Here is a 19396-nt window from a genome sequence, read left to right on the forward strand (position 1 = left end):
TACCAGGCCCTGACAGTTTCCAGGCAAACCACTAACAGCTTCTGGGGCACATACACACAAAAATCTAGAAAGATTCTCAAGTCATTCTAACCTCATCAAAACTACAAAAGAGGTGTCCCACAACATAAATGCAAAAACATTAAAGTATTAAACAGAATCCGGTTGTGCAGTAAGAGTAATACACCACAGCCAAAAGGGATTCTTCTCTGGAAGGCAAGGACAATTTTCACAATTAAAATTCCACTTAAGGAGAAAATGTACATTAGTACATTGAAGGAGAAAAATCATGATTATCTCGATAAGACTCCATAAAACAAAAATTAAGATAAATCAATTAAGCCAACAGAATTTAAAAATTTTTAGTAACTGGACACACCAAAAAAAAAAACACATACCAATAGCTTTTCCTATATAAGCAAAATCCAGCAAGAAAACAATACGAAAAAAATATCATGCATAAAAAAAAATTTAGAAATACTAAAATAATATGAAAAATGTCATGCATAACAAACCCATAAAATATTTAGAAATAAATACTAAAACATGTATGACTATTATTAAAATGGTGTACTGAAAGACATAATGATGGGAAGATATACCATGTTCCAGGAAGGAAAACTTAAATACTATTAAACACTAATTCTCCCCCAAATTAAACCAACAGTGTCAGTGCAATTCTAAAGAGAACACTGTGGCTGACTCCCCAGCAGCCATTCACCTCAGCTGCAGGGAGTCATGATTTTTTCTTTTTTTAAATGCCCACAGAAACTCCATTCCCAGTGATGAGGGACTAACTGAACCTTTCACTGCGTAAGTCATGAAGTCTGGCCCTGACTGGAAGAATAAAAAGTTTCTGCAATCATGGAAACAACAATGTTAGGTATGACTGAAGCAAGGAGATTCAATTCCTATTTTTCTACCAGAAGCACCATTCTTTAAGTACCAACTTTAAGATGATGCCAACCTTGTGGATAGCAAAGACACAGCACTCTACTAACAAATATATCTCATCAACAGCACTGGAATCTGAAGTTTTGGACATAACTAACACCAATGGTCTTTAGATTGCAAGGCTTAAAACAAATTAAGCCTTTTTCCCCTTTCCTTAGATTAAAAAGGTGAAGCATTAGTTTACTGGCCATTTTGTTTTAAATGATCATCTATTAATAGCCAAGCACTTCACTGCATGAACTTATTTAATGTTTACAATAACCAAGCAAGGTAATCACCCCACTTTACTTTCAGTTAAGAAACTGAAGTGCAAAGAAAGGAGCCCAGGGTCACAGTCAAGAAAAGGAAAAGGTGGGACTCAAGCCCAGGTTTCCTAAATCCTTTAAAAAGTATTTTTTAACCAGTATCTATACAAACCTATGAGCACAAAACAAGTATTTTGGGGTTAATTTTTTTTTTTTTTAATAAAAAGTAGTTTAAAAAAATACACATACCTTAGGAAAAGAGGACCAACAATCTATAAGAAAAAGTAAGGGGTCTCAGGCTGAAAGAGTAAATAGCTCAGTTCATATTCTTATTCACTGGTTTCAGACTGCACTGGTTTCTGGCTTTTCCATTATACTACTAGTCAAACCATTTACACACCCCTAAGAACTGAAAGACAGTGAAAGACATGGGAGGTCCATCAGAAGCACACTCTCTGATAATCTCTCAGCCCATACATTCCGTGCCTGTCAAAGGGGGGTTAGATCCTTCTCAATGACCGAGAGACTGCCCCATATACTATAACATCACTGGATTAAGCCTCCCAATTCTCATTCAAAAATTATGTATTTCTGGCAAGAAAAGACATGGGAAAAGTAGCTTTTGCTATCCCACCACACTCATCTCTTAAATGAAGGCCTATTTTATCACTTTCAATTTTCACAGATATTTGAGTCTGTTTTCAGCCTTCAGCGTATTTTCTGATGTATTTCCTCCAAGGCACTCTGTCTAGACAAAGTGCACTTGACTTAGGATACTTTCCTAGAAAGAATTTAAACTTTCTCTCACAAATCTATGTAAAATCATTATTAGCACTCTGATAATAGGTGCCAACAACTGAAATGTTTTCCAATGAGAAATATATGATTTATAAAAGTGTGCTCAATTTTTCAACATTATGAACTACATCTTTACCAGACCACAAATGGTTAAGACACTGCAAACCCAAACCCCTAGGCTGCTCTAAGCAGAAAGCTTTGGCCTCAGATTAAAAGCTGGACCTCAAAAATATTCCCAAAATAGTTTAACTCAGGGACCAGATACTTATAAAATACTACCTACTATAAAACCAGCAGACTCAATAATAAATTTTATATTCAAGAAGTATGAATAACAAAACCTAATAGCCAACTAAAATCTGCAAGATAGCTTTCACTTTTAGAAAGCAAACTTTAAGCCATTATAAAGGACTTTCACATCTTAGTCTACCTTGCTGACAAAAACAGAGAAAACATGGAGAAACAAGTGTTTAAAGTTACGAACTTCATACTCCCAAGTTATGAACCTGAAAAGAGCTCACAAGGTTATAAATTTAAGCCCAAAGAACCTCAATACTTTTTTTTAAGTATTTAATTTCGGCTGCGCTGGCTCTTCCTTGCTGCTTGGGGGCTTTCTCTAGTTGCTGCAAGCGGGGACTGCTCCCTAGTTGCAGCGCCTGCTTCTCACTGTGGCGGCACCTCTTGTGGGGCACAGGCTCTAGGGCGCACAGGTGTAGTTGCCCTGCAGCATGTGACATCTTCCCAGGACCAGGCATCAAACCCCTGTTCTCTGCACTGGCAGGGAGATTCTTAAGCACTACACCACCAGGGAAATCCCTCAATGCTCTTTTAAGTGACCAGTCAATGAACTTCCCTGGTGGTCCAGTGGTTAAAAATCCACCTTGCAATGCAAGGGATGCAGGTTCTATCCCTGGTGGCTGAACTAAGATTCCACACACCACAGAGCAACTGAGCCAGAGTACAGCAACTACCAAGCCCATGCCACAGCTAGACAGTTCATGTACCGCGAGGGAAGACCCTCTTGCCGCAATTAAGACCAGATGCAGCCAAAAATTTTTTTTTTTTTAAAAGCATCCTCTCCTACTCTTTCTCTCAAAAATGGGCTACAAAGAAATAGAAATCTAACTTTTTCCCTGAGCTCCTGGTGGTGGCCCTTTCTAATTCCCTAACTGAAGATAAACACTGCGCCAGATGAAAGGCAGCCTCACAGGACCCAAGCACCAGTCTCATTCTGACAACACTGATGCGCCCCCAAATATCAAGGAAAGCTAACTATTTTCTAGATTAGTACTATCAAGCTACAAACAAAAGCTTTATTTTCTAGACTAATGGAGGTTAAGGACATTCAATGATTGGTATGAGTTCAAAATCAGCACGTCATGAAGCTTTCCCTGGAGTGCTGAAACATGCTTCACATGCTTAAACATCACCTTCCAAGATCTAGCTCATCCCCCCCAACACTGCCATAAAGCACTGTGATCCCCAAGTTCCACACACCTCCTGCACATCTGCTGTACATCTGGGGCTCCAGATTAAAATGTATGTTCTCTTGTTACATTTGTCAAAATTGTACATTTTACTGTATGTAATTATGCCTCAATAAAATTTTTTAAATTGGAGCTTCCCTGGTGGCTAAGTGGTAAAAAATCCACCTATCAATGCAAGAGACATGGTTTGAACCCTGACCCGGGAAGATCCCATATGCCTTGGAGCAACTAAAGTCCGTGTGCCAAAACTACTGAGTCTGCGCGCTAAGGAGCCAAAACTACTGAAGCCTGGGCACCCTACAGTCCCTGCTTCTCAACAAGAGAAACCATGGCAGTAAGAAACCTGTGCACCACAATGAGAGAGTAGCCCCTTCCTGCTCTAACTAGTGAAAACCCCATGCAGCAATGAAGACCCAGCACGACCAAAATAAATAAACTTAAAAAAATAAGATTTTAAAAATTAAAAGATGTTTTTGGACCTCTCTGCAGATCAGAGTTTTTGTTTTTTAGCTTCTGAGTGATTCCACCACTACTCTGGATTATGTTGCCTGTACCTTCCAAGATGGAGAAAGTCCAAGAAACACCAGGTCTGACGTCAGACACCCGCAACTAGAATCAAAACACAGCTCCCTTACTAACTCTCTATAATGGCCTTGGACCAAGGGAAAATTTCTGAGCCTGTTTCTTCATCTGGAAACTGGAGATCACAAATACCCATCTCAGAGAATAACTGCAAGACTCAAAAGAAATGTATTTGGCACAGTGTTTAATATAAACGCCTAAGTATTATGTTACTATCATTAGCATCTTTGTTTCCATCATTTTAAACCAATCTTTATATTTCTCTCAGACCTATGAGAAGGAAATGGCAACCCACCCCAGTACTCTTTGCCTGGAAAATCCCATGGACGGAGGAGCCTGGTAGGCTGCAGTCCACGGGGTCGCCAAGAGTCGGACACGACTGAGTGACTTCACTTTCACTCTTCACTTTCATGCATTGGAGAAGGAAATGGCAACCCACTCCAGTATTCTTGCCTGGAGCGGCCCAGGGAAGGAGGAGCCTGGTGGGCTGCCATCTATGGGGTCACAGAGTTGGTCACGACTGAAGTGATTTAGCAGCAGCAGCTGCAGACCTATGAAACATACTCCAGCTAATCTAAAATGTTCAAAGAACTTCTTAGACACACACACACCTAGCCATCTCTCTAATGACTGCAATGTGTGGTGTTAAGTCTGAGATGGGGACAGATTTGGGAATCATGCTGCTCTAGGGAACATGTGTAGCAGAACATGACTATAATCAGGGTTCATAATTCCTAAGATAAACCAAACAGCTCTTTCTAATTTCTAATAACAACTAGCCTCCTATACCTTTAGATAAGTAGTACAATAATATCAGAATGAAGTTTCCGAACAAAAGAAAGGTGGCACCACCCTATACCTAATTCTAATAAAAAATACAAAGATTTCACCTTTATTGAATTCTCTCAAAGTTAACACCAAACCATAACTCTTGAAGGGATCAGCAGTCAATACAGCTAACTGGTGTGAAGTGAAGTGAAAGTCACTCAGTCATGTCCCCATGAACTATAGCCCGCCAGGCTCCTCTGTCCATGGAATTCTCCTGGCAGGAATACTGGAGTAGATTGCCATTCCCTTCTCTAGGGCATCTTCCTGACTCAGGGATCAAACCTGCATCCCCTGTGTCTCCTGCATTGGCAGGCAGGTTCTTTACCACTAAGTCACCTGGGAAAGCCCTTTGTGAGTTTATAATGAACTCACCAGTCCTTATAAAAATCATGAAAAGCCACCTCTCAGATAACGAGACCTAAAGAAATAGACATGGTAGTGTTTTTCCTTCCATTTGTTCTTTCTGTATGGTCCAGTGGTACACCTGTTAGCGGGCTTCCCTTGTGGCTCAGCTGGTAAAGAATCTGCCTGCAAGGTGGAGACCTGGGTTCGATCCCTGAGTTGGGAAGATCCCCTGGAGAATGGAAAGGCTACCCACACCAGTATTCTGGCCTAGAGAATTCCACGGACTGTATAGTCCATGGGGTCAAAAGGAGTTTATTAAAGCTTTCAGAAGAGTAAATGAAAAAAAATTTTAAAGAGTGCGTGACTTGTGGCAAACACCCAAATTACAATACTTACTTAGAATCTTTGTAGTCAATGGTCACAGAGAGCTGGCTGCCTGGCTGCGATTATTTGCTGAATTTCTGGAATTGAGGCAGTTCAAAACCATGAAGGAGTTTTGCATCACTTAAAAATCAGGTGCTTCTCAACACCAGGCTCTAAAAATGGCATAGGCTGAGAGTATACAATTTCTTTTCTTTTTTTTTTTCTTTCCTAACTTTTTTTCAAGAACACAGGGAAAGACAAAAGAACTGAAAACTCTCCAACTTTTCATAGCCAACTAGAGCTGCATTTAATATTTAATCATCCAAATCACAGAAGAGTAAAGCAAATGGGTTGTTGGGCTGAGGTACTATCCAATAAAGACTGAGGTACTATCCAATAAATACCTTACTGCCACTTTCTCACTCTCAAATTCTGCGTTTAAAACAAGTTGGTTTCCTGAAATAGGAATCTGGAAACAAGCGAAAAAAACAGTATAACCATATGGATTAGTAAACTGTTATTATATCCGAAAGTTCATATTAGAGTATCAAGACAGTGGATATTTTCAAGAGTTGCAATGGCTGCTTGATAGAAGACTTGAACTGAAGACCCGTAAAGAAAAAAAAAAAAAAAAAAAAAAACTATATATCATCTATATATATACAGACTAGATCACAAAGCAGAAAGAGACGCTATAATAAAACAGGGAAACCGATTCTTTAGGAAAGGCATGTGCAATCGCCTAGACGATATTCAGGAAGATGTCTTTTTCCCTCAAAAGAAAAATTCCTAAAAAGCCCAGAATGCAACAGTACTGAATTGTGAACATCGGCAATGAGATGGAAAGAAAACAGAGACAATACCTGGATGAGAGAAGACCCGAATTCTCATGGGAAGAAAAGCAGCCAAAGCTTAGCGCACAGAACACGGAATCCAGTTTTAGGCTTGCAACAACTCAACCATCTCCCTTGAGCCCAAAATCTCCAGATAAAAAGGATGTAACGTCTTGGAGAGACATTGGTGATTCAAACAACTCGGGGGGAAGGGAGGTGGTGAAAGAGAGTGAAAAAGAAGCCTTCTCGAGGAAAAAAAATCATGTGACTCTCGGACAAAGAATGCACAAGGAGCTAAGAACCGGAGAAAAGGTCCTGAGAAAAGACGCTCCACTCGGACAACTGAGAAGCAGAAGAGCGAACCACTGCACAAAATGGGCGGACGGAGCCGAACCCGAGGCCCGCGTGTTGGGGGGCCTGAGGCCTGCAGCCTCAAGCACCAACTGGGACCACCGTGCGGGGGCACTGTCTCCGCGCCGGCGCGCGCGGGAAAAACGGCGGCCGGGCCGGAAGGGGGCAGGGCGAGGCGCGAAGGCGCCCCCGCCGGGCACTTACGCGGCCGCTTCTTCCGGAGGCTTTCGACTCGCTGACGGGAGGCCGAGGTAGCGCCGCTGTAGGAGCCTGGCCGATCCCGCCTTACGCCCTCCGCCGAAGGCGAGGCCGAAGCCGAGGCCGAGGCCCCGACGGCAGGAGCTGACGCGCTGTTCGCCCGGCGCCGCAGTGGCTCCCGCCGCCGCCCATCGGGGCCCCCGGGCACCGGCTCCCAGGCCGACGAGGCAGAGGTGGCGGCGGCCCTGCCGTGGCGCTCCATGGGCGCGGCAAGCCAACCGGCTCCCATCCGCAGCAGCCACCGCTGCCGCCCGAGCCAGCCCCCCAGCGCTGGTCCCCTCTTCGCCTCCTCCGCGGCAAGCCAGTCAGAGCAAAAGAGCACCTTCGGCAGGCCGCCTCTTCCGTTGCGCCAACGCGAAGCAAGCCAATCCAAGCTGGTTGGGGGCGGCCCGACGGCCTCCTGTCCAATCGGCTCTCTTACTCGAGGCGAATCGACCGCGCCTCCGTCCAATGAAAAGCTCCCAGGACGGGGCGGAGCTGAGGACGGCGGGGGAGGGGATCCTGGCTGGGCGGAGGTGGAGAGCGGTATTGCCGAGCCGAGTGTGATGGTGCCGCCGCCCAATGGACAAGTGGGTGGAGGGGCCTGCACCTTCTTCCAGCCTCTGCACCCTCCTGAGCTAGTGCACAAGTCGGCGCTCCGGTCCCCGGAACTCTCCCGGGAGCCGCCTCGCGCCCCGAGCCGCACCCCGCTGTTGCGTCCCGTCGTCTCGGCTTGCCCCTCCCCTAAGCCCAGCAGTGTCCCGCAGGGTCTGGTCGCAGGTGTTGGCGAACGGAAGGACTTGAACCGCGGCTGAACTTAGCTTTTGTCCTGATTCTACCGCTGCAGTCTAGACCACCAGTCCTTCGTGCTCTGTTTAACCGCCACCCCCTCCCCCATCACTCCCACTGGCGGGTTTGGTAAAGAGCCCTCCATTCCTCTTGCGTTAGAGACTGTTGCAGTACCAGAAGGAATGAAAGGACTGGGGTTGGTATCCATGGCAACTGGAAGAAAGAAGTGGGTTGTAAATCCTTCACCACCCTCCTGTAGTGAAGGAGGGAGGGTGTGAGAGCCAGGAAGTAGGGTTGGCTTTTGCATGGAATCTGGACCCTCCTGTGTGGTGTGCCCTGGGGGACGTAGAAGGGTTTGGTGGTCGCCTCGGGGCCTGGGTTGTTGGGGATTTTGCTTAGTTGGTTTTTTTGTTTTTTGAATCAACACCTTTTGGGGGGCGAGAACGTGGTCACCTCCAGCCCTGAGATACTCACCTGAGATACTGAAGGTCCATCCAAGCAGCTCTTGTCCCATAGGTTGCCCACGCCTGGAATGATCCACAACGCTATTCCCCCTAGGCACTCCATCAAGTTTACTGGGATCTGGCTCACTAATTATATCATAAGTGCTTTCCCTCAGAGACTGTAATGCCCCTTGTGTTCATCTTTCCTGTTAGTTAAGACAGCTAGTGGTAGGTTGAACAAGAAGGATGAGCTTTTCTCTTGTTTGTTGAATAGAATTACCGTGTTCACCTAAAACTAGGTCCCCTCACTGTAGGAATAACTCTGGAAATGCAATTTCCTACCTCTGGAAATTCTGTCTCCTGCAGGAAGCCACACCATAGGGATCCTACAAGAACCAAGAAAACCTATAGCTACTCTTCTAAATCTCGGTGCCCAACAATGCATATTCTGCCTCCCCCAACAAAAAATAATATTGTTTTCCTTGACTTGAGGGACTTTCCATCAAGTCTCTGAGCTACAGTAAATCATTCTGAAGAATCAAGAATCATCACCTGAGACACCAAGACAAACCCAACATTAAAACAACAGTTGAAATATGTGTACCCTTTCTTTTTTATATATCTTTCAGTTCAGTCGCTCAGTCATGTCCAACTCTTTGCAATCCCATGAATCACAACACGCCAGGCCTCCCTGTCCACCAACTCCCAGAGTTCACTCAGACTCATGTCCATCAAGTCGGTGATGCCATCCAGCCATCTCATCCTCTGTCATCCCCTTTTCCTCCTGCCCCCAATCCCTCCCAGCATCAGGGTCTTTTCCAATGAGTTAACTCTTCACATGAGGTGGCCAAAATATTGGAGTTTCAGCTTTAGCATCAGTCCTTCCAATGAACACCCAGGACTGATCACCTTTAGAATGGACTGGTTGGATCTCCTTGCAGTCCAAGGGACTCTCAAGAGTCTTCTCCAACACCACAGTTCAAAAGCATCAATTCTTCAGCACTCAGCTTTCTTCACAGTCCAACTCTCACATCCATACATGACCACTGGAAAAACCATAGCCTTGACTAGACGGACCTTTGTTGGCAAAGTAATGTTTCTGCTTTTGAATATGCTATCTAGGTTAGTCATATCTTTCCTTCCAAGGAGTAAGCATCTTTTAATTTCATGGCTGCAATCACCACCTGCAGTGATTTTGGAGCCCAAAAAAATAAAGTCTGACACTGTTTCCACTGTTCCCCATCTATTTCCCATGAAGTGATGGGACCAGATGCCATGACCTTAGTTTTCTGAATGTTGAGCTTTACATGTCTTTACGTGTTACTTAATCCTCCTAGGAACATTTGGATGATGTGGCAAGTTATCCAGAGGCATACAGCTTGAAAAACTGACAGTCTGGATTCCTGAGAAATTCAACTACTCACTGCCTTATGAAAACCAAAAGGCACAGGTTCAGTGACATTCCAATAAATTACTGGGAGGCTTTTTCTGGTCTTAAATACATACACACAGCTTCACTCACTAGTGTGGACTTGCAGTCTGTGGCTGTCATTAAAGTTTACCCAAAATAAAAGATGAAGCAGACACAAATGACAATTAGGCAAGGTGTTTATAATCCTAAGTAAAAAAAATATAAATAAATTGGGGAAAAGAAATCATACATGAAAGAATACATAGTATATGTCTCCACTTATGTGAAGTTCAACATTGATAAAAAATGTTAGGGACTTCCCTGGTGGTCCAGTGGTTAGGACTCCATGCTTCCACTGCAGGGAACTCACGGTTGTCCCTAGTGAGGGAATCAAGATCCTGCAAGCTGTGTGGCACAACCAAGAAAAGTAAAAGTTAAAAATGATCAAAAATCCCCAAACAACAAATGCTGGAGAGGATGTGGAAAGAAGGGAACCCTCCTGCACTGTTGGTGGAAATGTAAATTGGTACTGCCACTATGGAGAACGGTATGGACGTTCCTGAAAAAACGGCTACCATATGACCCTGGAACCCCACTCCTGGGCATATATCCAGAGAAAAACATGGCCTGAAAAGATACATGTACCCCCAATGTTCATTGCATCACTGTTTACAATGGCCAAGACATGGAAGCAACCTAAATGTCCATTGACAGAGAAATGGATAAACAAGATGTGGTATATATATACAATGGAATAATACTAAGTCGTTAAAAAGAATGAAATAAGGCCATTTACAGCAACATGGATGGACCTAGAGAGTGTCATACTGAGTGAAGTAAGTCAGAGAAAGAAATATCATATGACACCCCTTGTATGTGGAATCTAAAATGATACAAAAGAACTTACTTAAAAAACAGAAAGAGACTCACAGACTTAGAAAATGAACTCAAGGTTCCTGGTGGAAGAAGGGATAGTTAAGGACTTTGGGAAGGTCATGTACATATTGCTATATTTAAAATGGATAACTAACAAAAACCTTTTGTATAGCACATGGAACTCTGCTCAATGTTGTGTGCCACCCTGGATGGGAGGGGGTTTGGGGGAGAATGGACACATGTATATGTATGGCTGAGTCCCTTCACTGTTCACCTGAAACTATCACAACATTGTTAATTGGCTATACCCCAATATAAAATGTTTTTGGTGTTAAAAAATAATAAAAATAAAATAAATAAATGATTTAGAAGGAAGAATACGTGTTACTTTGAGGGGTGAGAAAAGAGTAGTAGGTAGAAATACCAGATAGGCTTCTAAAAGTTGCTAATGTTTGGTTTCTTTGGTCTGGATGGTGGTTACATGAGTGTGTCCACTTTGTAATATTTCATCAAGATGTTCACTTTTTTTGTATGTGTATTATATCTAAGTAAAACTTATTTTTAAAAAAAATTGTAGATTTGACTTGGAGCAAAGTAAATCCATGATTAAGCTTCGGGGAGGGGGGCAGTTTGCAAAAAAAAAAAAATGAAGGTAGCAAGTAAGAGGTTTTCTTTCTCTGTGATTATTAGTTTATTTTATAGGGAGAGCATTATTAAGTTCTTTATCACTTCTCTCAGTTATTAAGTTCTTTATCATTTCTCTCAATTATTTATCCTTGGGGAGAAGTGAATATTGTGATGTACACACCAGAATAAGAAGAACAGGGGTCATGGTAAGCATAGTGCTTCAGAAGAACTAATCAAATTCTAAAGTAATGACTTGCAAATTTAGAGCCATTTCAGCAACAAAGCGTCATTTAAAACACACTTCTACCACATTGGTGGTTTAGTCGCTAAACCATGTCCGACTCTTGGAACCCCATGGACTGTAGCCCACCAGGCTCCTCCATCCATGGGATTCTCCAGGCAAGAATACTGGAGTGGGTTGCCGTTTCCTTCTCCAGGGTATCTTCCTGACCCAGGGATTGAACCTGGGTCTTCTACATTGCAGGCAGATTCTTCCAACTGAGCTGTGAAGAAAGCCCAATACATGAGTAATTCACCCAGTTATAGTACAGAGAAATCAAGAAAAATCAAGAGACGATATATATTATCTATACACACATACACACACACGTGTGGGAATTTGATTATTAGGTAAAATAACCCCAAATTTAGTAGCTTAAAATAGTAATACATATTATCACACTTTCTGTAGGTCAAGAATTCGGAGTGACTTAGCTGCGTGGTTCTGGCTTAGGGTCTTTCATTTGAGGGCATAATAGGCTTCAGTATCCACTTCCAACATGACTTACCCACAAAACTGGCTGTTGGCAGGAGGCCTCAGCTCCCACAACATGGGAGCTCTCCAAAGGACTGTCTGAGTATCCTCACAACATGGCAGCTAGCTTCTAGAGCTAGTGATCCAAGAGAAAACAAGGAAGAAGTTGCAATGTCTTAGGACCTAGCCTGTGAAGTCATATTCTGTCATTTCTACAATATTCCACATATTACACAGACCAGCCCAACATGAGTTGGTAATACACAAGGATAAGAATACGAGGAGAGAAAGAATCACTGGAAACAATCTTGGAGCCCGCAGTGTGTCTTCTGGTTCCTAATGAGTCATATCCTCTTAAATACTTTTCAAAAACCAGGGGACAGACTCTCTGAGTTTCCAATGAGTTTTCTTGCAGCTAAAGTAAAGGATCACTGGAAAGTAAAAAGGAAAATATGATCACAAGCATGTGAAGCCACAAGTTTTTTCTCCTTTCATCAGACTCCATTAGTGCCAAGGAAATAAAAAGTGTAGATCAGGCCTCTTTCAAGCACAAGAACTTTTTTCAGAGTATAATAGTGTAGGGAGTTTGAGAAAAACCTTGCCTACAGTCTTTCCCAAAGGACAAAGATATATAGAACATGAAGTTCTTAAGCTCCTAGACAGTCTTCCAAGGCCTGACCCCTGGCCCACAATCTACTATTGAGGAGGGATAGAGATCCTAGATATGGAAGAGTCTATTCCTTCCCAGGTATTGAAAGGACTGAAATTTTCTCCTAGTTTGCAAGCTCAAGGCCTATCTTATCTTTGACTGAATGTCTCTGATGTGGATTGGCTTCCCAGCAGCGATAAGGAATCCACCTACCAACACAGGAGACACAATAGATGCAGGTTCGATCCCTAGGTCAGAAAATGGCAACCCATTCCAGTATTCTTGCCCATGGACAGAGGAGCCTGGCGGCTTACAGTCCATGGGGGTCACAGAGTCGGACGCAATCTAGCGACTGAGCACACCCACACACTAGATAAGCACTAATATTTTAGCACTTAATAATTGTTAGAAAAGCAATCTATGGTCAAATAAGTTTGAGAAATTTGAGGTAAAGTTAAGTACAACTTCTTATTTCACTCCCAAATAAATCTATGTAAAAGCATTTTTTTTCTGAAAACAAGCTTATCCTCTTTTCTCACAGTCCCACTTTCCTTAGCTCTCTTATTGATAGTGCCATTTCCATTGCCCTGAGCAACTTGATTTATTTCCCTCTTTCTTTGAATCCAGCAGTGTTCAATAGAAATATAGTGCAAATCATGTGTGTGATTTAAAATTTCTAAGGAATTCCCTGGTGGTTCAGTGGTTAGGACTACATGCTTTCACTGTGGAGAGTGAGGTTCAATCCCTGGTTGGGGAATTAACATCCCACAAGCAGCATGGCCTCCACCCCTCAAAAAAAGTAAAATTTCTAGTAGCCATGTTTTAAAAAGTAAAAAGAAACAGGTAAAATTCATTTTAATATTATATTTTATTTAATCCAATATATCCAAATACTATCATTTCAACATATGACAAGTGGTCAAACACCACAGTGCCTAGGGGCTATCATCTGGACAAAGAGGCATTATCTAATCAGTCATTTCTTTCAGTTACCTCCTAAATGTGTGCTCCACTTTTAGTTTCTCTACTTTCCGGCCTACTGGTCAGTCAATCTTACTAAACCATTGTGCTGTTATTTTACATCTTTTGGACATGCTGCACATCATGTGGGATCTTATTTTCCCAATCAGGGGTCAAACCTGTGACCCCTGCTTTGGAGTCTTAACCACTGGACCACCAGGGAACTCCCCATCGTCCTATTTATAATCTCTCCTCTGTTTAAAAGGTTTTGATGGCTTCTTTGCCTACAGAATAAAGTCCAAACAACTTAATATCCAAAGAACCCCATTATTTGGCATTTTTCCACTTTTCCTCATTACTTCTCATATGCTTATACAACATGCAGCAAAGTAAATTTCACAGTTCTCCAGATAAACACCTTACTTTTATTCTGCTCTAAGACTTGGCTCATCCAACATGAAATTCCTTCCCACCCTATTTCTGCCTATTGAAATCCAACCCAACTTTCATGGCCAAATGATACCTCCTCCTTAAAGTCTTCATTGATTACAATTAGCTGTAAACCTTCTGATCTTTTATAATATTTCACTTTTTCTGCTTTAAAAAAAACTTTTATTTTGAACAATTTTTCAATTTACAGAAAAGTTTCAGGAATAATACAGAGAGAGTTCCCATATACCACTACTCAGCTACTCCTAACGTTAACATCTTGCACAACCATAGTATAAGGATTAAAATAAATTAAAAGTTAATATTTTCATACTCCCATCACTTCATGGGAAATAGATGGGGAAACAGTGGAAACAGTGTCAGACTTTATTTTTGGGGGCTCCAAAATCACTGCAGATGGTGATTGCAGCCATGAAATTAAAATATGCTTACTCCTTGGAAGCAAAGTTATGACCAACCTAGATAGCATATTCAAAAGCAGAAACATTACTTTGCCAACAAAGGTCCGTCTAGTCAAGGCTATGGTTTTTCCAGTGGTCATGTATGGATGTGAGAGTTGGACTATAAAGAAAGCTGAGCACCGAAGAATTGATGCTTTTGAACTGTGGTGTTGGAGAAGACTCTTGAGAGTCCCTTGGACTGCAAGGAGATCCAACCAGTCCATTCTAAAGGAGATCGATCCTGGGTGTTCTTTGGAAGGAATGATGCTAAGGCTGAAACTCCAGTACTTTGACCACCTCATGCAAAGAGTTGACTCATTGGAAAAGACTCTGATGCTGGGAGGGACTAGGGGCAGGAGGAGAAGGGGACGACAGAGGATGAGATGGCTGGATGGCATCACTGACTCGATGGACATGAGTCTGAGTGAACTCTGGGAGTTGGTGATGGACAGGGAGGCCTGGCGTGCTGCGATTCATGGGGTCGCAAAGAGTTGGTCATGACTGAGAGACTGAACTGAACTGAACTTCCATAGTATTAACTAAATAAAAAATTTATTCAAATAGTCAAAACTAGAAATAATAAAAAGGGAAATATCTCAAATTTTAATTATTTGTGAAGAGATGTTATATCACTCTTAATGGCACTTACAACAATTCCTTGTCTTAAAATTCTTGGTATACTTAGTAATCCCAGCTAGATTACGAGAACTACTAAAATAAGAGTTTGCATCTTCATATCACCTACAGTGCCTGTCACAGAGTAACACACACACACACACACAAATGTGTTGATAACGAAATAATTACAGTGCCAATAGCAACTTTGCGTGCTCAGTCACTAAGTCGTGTCCAACTCCGCAACCCCATGAACTGTAGGCCACCAGGTTCCTCTGACCATGGGACTTTCCAGGCAAGAATACTGCAGTGGGTTGCCATTTCCTCCTCCAGAGAATCTTCCCAACCCAGGGATCAAACCCACATCTCTTAGGTCTCCTGCATTGGTAGGCAGATTCTTTAGCACTGTACTACCTGGGAAGCCGACAGAGCAGCTTTGGGATTCTTTAAGATACTAACATCTTTGTAATAAACAAGTTTGGTATCTGCCTAGCTTCCAACCATCCGCTCTTCTCCAAGAAATCCCCCTATCCTTGGATAGATTAGGCCCCAACAGCCAAGTCTGTATACTTCATAACCATGCCACTTTGAAATGAGGACTCACTTCCGAAAGTGTAATATTCCCCATGAAGGCAAAGAAACAGAGAAAGCTGGTCTGCAAAAAACCCAAGAATAAACAGATACACAAAGCAAAACAGAATGCTTTTCCAGCTCTCCCAGTCCTGCCTATTTTCATCTTTTCCTGAACTAAACACATGCATGTCTTTTGGTTCTTTCCATAACATTCAAAGACACTTCTAAAGTCACCCTATCCCCCCCTTTTTCTTAATCTAGCTTTCATTGTTTCCTGAAACCAGAGCTTTAAAATAATAATGATGGAGACCAAGCCTTCATTGTCAAGGCCACTTACGCTGTCCTCTCCCTAGATCTAATGTCCTGAATTATAACTTTCTTACCTTAAGGGCTGAGACTTCCCTGGTGGCTTAATGATAAAGAATCTGCCTTTATGCAGGCGACTAGGATTCAATCCCTGGGTTAGGAAAATCCCCTGGAGAAGGAAATGGCAACCCACTCCAGCATTCTTGCCTGGGAAATCCCATGAACAGAGGAGCCTGGTGGGCTACAGTCCATGGGGTCACAAAAGAGTCAGATATGATTTAGCAACTAAACAACAACCATAAGGGCTAAGAATCCATTTCTGAAGGAACCTTAAATTTCAGGCAGCTGAAGAGACTGAAATGCACAAAAGAAGAAATGTCTACCTTATTTTGGCAAATAGAGTCTTCTGTAGAACTTTCTCTATTATGCTCTCCTCTCAGAATCCCTACTACTGGTCATAGTCACTGAAAGAGAACACCAATCTACATTAATGAAAGTGATTTTAATGAAAATTATTTTCACTGCTCTCAAGTACGCTCTTACATTGACTTAAGAGTGGCTTATAAAGTATCAAGAGGTCTTTATGGGACCTGTACCAGTGAATAGATGAAGATGCTTTGTTATTAATCATTAATGTCTGCAGGTTATGGGGGTGCTACTCAAATTTCTCAGATATTTTGTTACTTTAAGTAGGCCAGACATCTCCCAGTCAATCTTCTTCATCCAATTAACTATCATAGCCAAAGCAGTTTTACTTTCTCTTCCCTACCTCAAGGCCTTTGTATCTGCTATTCTTCCTGCCTGGAGAATCCCTTTCCCCACTCCAGCCCAACTATCTTCATCCTTTATTCCTTTAGCCCTTTCCATGCATAGCATGGTGTGCTCAGAAGCTCAGTCATGTCTAACTCTTTGTGACCCCGTGGACTATAGCCCACCAGGCTCCTCTGTTCATTGGATTCTCCAGGCAAGAATACTGGAGCAGGTTGTAACTTCCTCCTCTAAGGGATCTTCCTGAACCAGGGATCAAACCCGCATCTCCTGTGTCTCCTGCATTGGCAGGCAGATACATTTAAGCAGAACATTCAGCTTAAATGTTCTCCCTCAGAGAATCCCCTCACCACCACCCTCTCTAAATAGGTATTATTCCCTTTCCTGCTCATTCTTCTTTTTTTCATTTCCTTTCTCTGTACTCTAATTGCATTTTGATCAAATTTCAGTTCAGTTCAGTTCAGCTCATTCACTCAGTCATGTCCGACTCTTTGCAACCCCATGAACCGCAGCATGCCAGGCCTCCCTGTCCATCACGAACTCCCAGAGTTTACCCAAACTCATGTCCATTGAGTCGGTGATGCCATCTAACCATCTCATCCTCTGTCGTCCCCTTTTCCTCCTGCCTTCAATCTTTCCCAACATCAGGGTCTTTTCAAATGAGTCAGCTCTTTGCATCAGGTGGCCAAAATATTGGAGGTATAATTTATATAACAAAGTGCACCCATTTTAAATGCACAGGTTGATGAGTTTTGATAAATGTAGCCACCATCACCAAAATCAAAAACTTTTTCATCATCCTACAGATTCCCTTTACCCCTTCCCAAGCAGTCCCACCCCTGGACCCAGCCAATCACTGATCTGATTTCCATCTCTTTGGGTTATATTTGATTTTTCCAGGCTTTCATATATAGAGAATCATTCAGAATATATTCTTTTCAGGCTAAATTCTTTTTGTCAGCATAATGTTTTCGAGAGGCATCCATGTTGGTGTATCAGTAGTTAGTTCATTTTTATTGCTGAGTAGTACTCCACTATACAGAAAATACCTCTTTTCACCACCTGGTGGGCATCTTTGGGTTGTTTCCAGTTGTTGGCTATTGCAAACAAAGCTACTATGAGATTCATGTACACGTCTTTTTGTGTGTATGTGATTTCATCCCAAGGACTGAGTCATATGGCAAATGTTTATAAGAAAGTTTCTCTTCAAACAGGGAGTTTGGGATGGTCATGTACACACTACTATATTTAAAATGGATAACCAACAAGGACCTATTGTATAGCACATGGAACTCTTGCTCAGTGTTAATGGCAGCCTGGATGGGAGGAGGGTTTGGGGGATAATGGATACATGCATATGTATGGTTGAGTCCCTTCACTGTTCACCGGAAACTATCACAACATCGTTAATCAGCCATACCTCAATACGAAATAAAAGGTTAAAAAAAAGAAAAGAAACTTTCCCTTTGAAATTCTCTGGCTGTCCAGTGGTTAGGACACTGTATTCTTATTGCCAAGGGCCCAGGTTCAATCCCTAGTTAAGGAACTGAGGTCCCACAACCCATGCTGCCAAAAAAAAAAGAAACTTTCCCTCATTTACTCTTCGTTACAGCTTTCAATAACTTAAAACTCCTTTTTGTTGCATACTTGTTTCTTTTTTCATTTCCCACTCAGCTCTCTTCTAGACTGAAATACCATGAGACAAGGACCCTGTGTCACTGGTGTTTCACTGAGCCCAGAGGGCCTAGTCCAGTGCTCTTAATAAATATTCTTGACTATCTGAGCAGAAGAAAAATCAGATTGGCCCCTGCCTGAAATATCTTGAATTTGAAATCAAAGGTCTCCAAGTGAATGAGGCCTTAACTATAAACCCCAAAGGAATTAAATGATTTGTAAAACAAAACAAAGCAAAAACAAAACTCTTCCAAAAACACCTATCAATACTCAAGGATGAAGCACGCATAGTGACGTACCTTTCCTGAAGACCACAAAAGTCAGAGCAGCTGAGGTTCTGGGAAGTTAACAAATAAACCTGACAGACTCCAAGAGCCAGTAAGCTCCAATCATGTGCACAACTATCCATGGCACTGGGGCCGGCCCTGAGCACGGCCAGAGATGGCAGCTACCCATGTGGTACAAGATAAGGATGCTTCTCTCCCCATAGAAGGAGGAGTGTATCATCTCACTGATAAATTTGAAAGAAGGAACTGGGCAGGCTTCAGTTCAGTTCAGTTGCTCAGTCATGTCCAACTCTTTGCGACCCCATGAATCGCAGCACGCCAGGCCTCCCTGTCCATCACCAACTCCCGGAGTTCACCCAGACTCATGTCCATTGAGTCAGTAATGCCATCCAGCCATCTCATCCTCTGTCGTCCCCTTCTCCTCCTGCCCCTAGTCCCTCCCAGCATCAGAGTCTTTTCCAATGAGTCAACTCTTCGCATGAGCTGGCCAAAGTACTGGAGTTTCAGCTTTAGCATCATTCCTTCCAAAGAAATCCCAGGGCTGATCTCCTTCAGAATGGACTGGTTGGATCTCCTTGCAGTCCAAGGGACTCTCAGGAGTCTTGGCTGGGCCCTAACTCCCTCCCCTGTCGGTGTCAGGGGCTTGTGGGATGTGTGCTTTCTGCTCTGCTACCTAGCACCTGGTAAGAAGTCACCCCTGTGGGGATGAGGGGGAGGCCTGAAGTATACAGAACACTGTGAACAGATGGACAAG

General features: G+C 42.7%; 1 protein-coding gene across 5 annotated transcripts in view; it reads right to left on the reverse strand.

Annotated features, from left to right (window-relative positions):
* PANK2 (pantothenate kinase 2) overlaps positions 1 to 7375 on the reverse strand; it is a 29141-nt gene extending 21766 nt beyond the window's left edge. The window contains exon 1 of one of the 5 annotated variants that reach the window (XR_011466520.1): positions 6988 to 7375. Coding sequence is in view for 3 of the 5 variants with exons in the window: in XM_070381278.1 (XP_070237379.1) it covers positions 6988 to 7270 (283 nt within the window). In the remaining 2 variants the exon portion in view is untranslated. Of the gene's footprint in view, positions 1 to 6462; positions 6912 to 6987 lie in introns of those variants that run through there. The other 4 variants (XM_070381278.1, XM_070381279.1, XM_070381281.1 and 1 more) reach the window with 4 other exon arrangements.
* Between the last annotated feature and the right edge of the window lie 12021 nt (positions 7376 to 19396).

Source organism: Bos mutus, chromosome 13 (genome assembly GCF_027580195.1).
Source record: "Bos mutus isolate GX-2022 chromosome 13, NWIPB_WYAK_1.1, whole genome shotgun sequence".
Lineage (NCBI taxonomy): Eukaryota > Metazoa > Chordata > Mammalia > Artiodactyla > Bovidae > Bos > Bos mutus.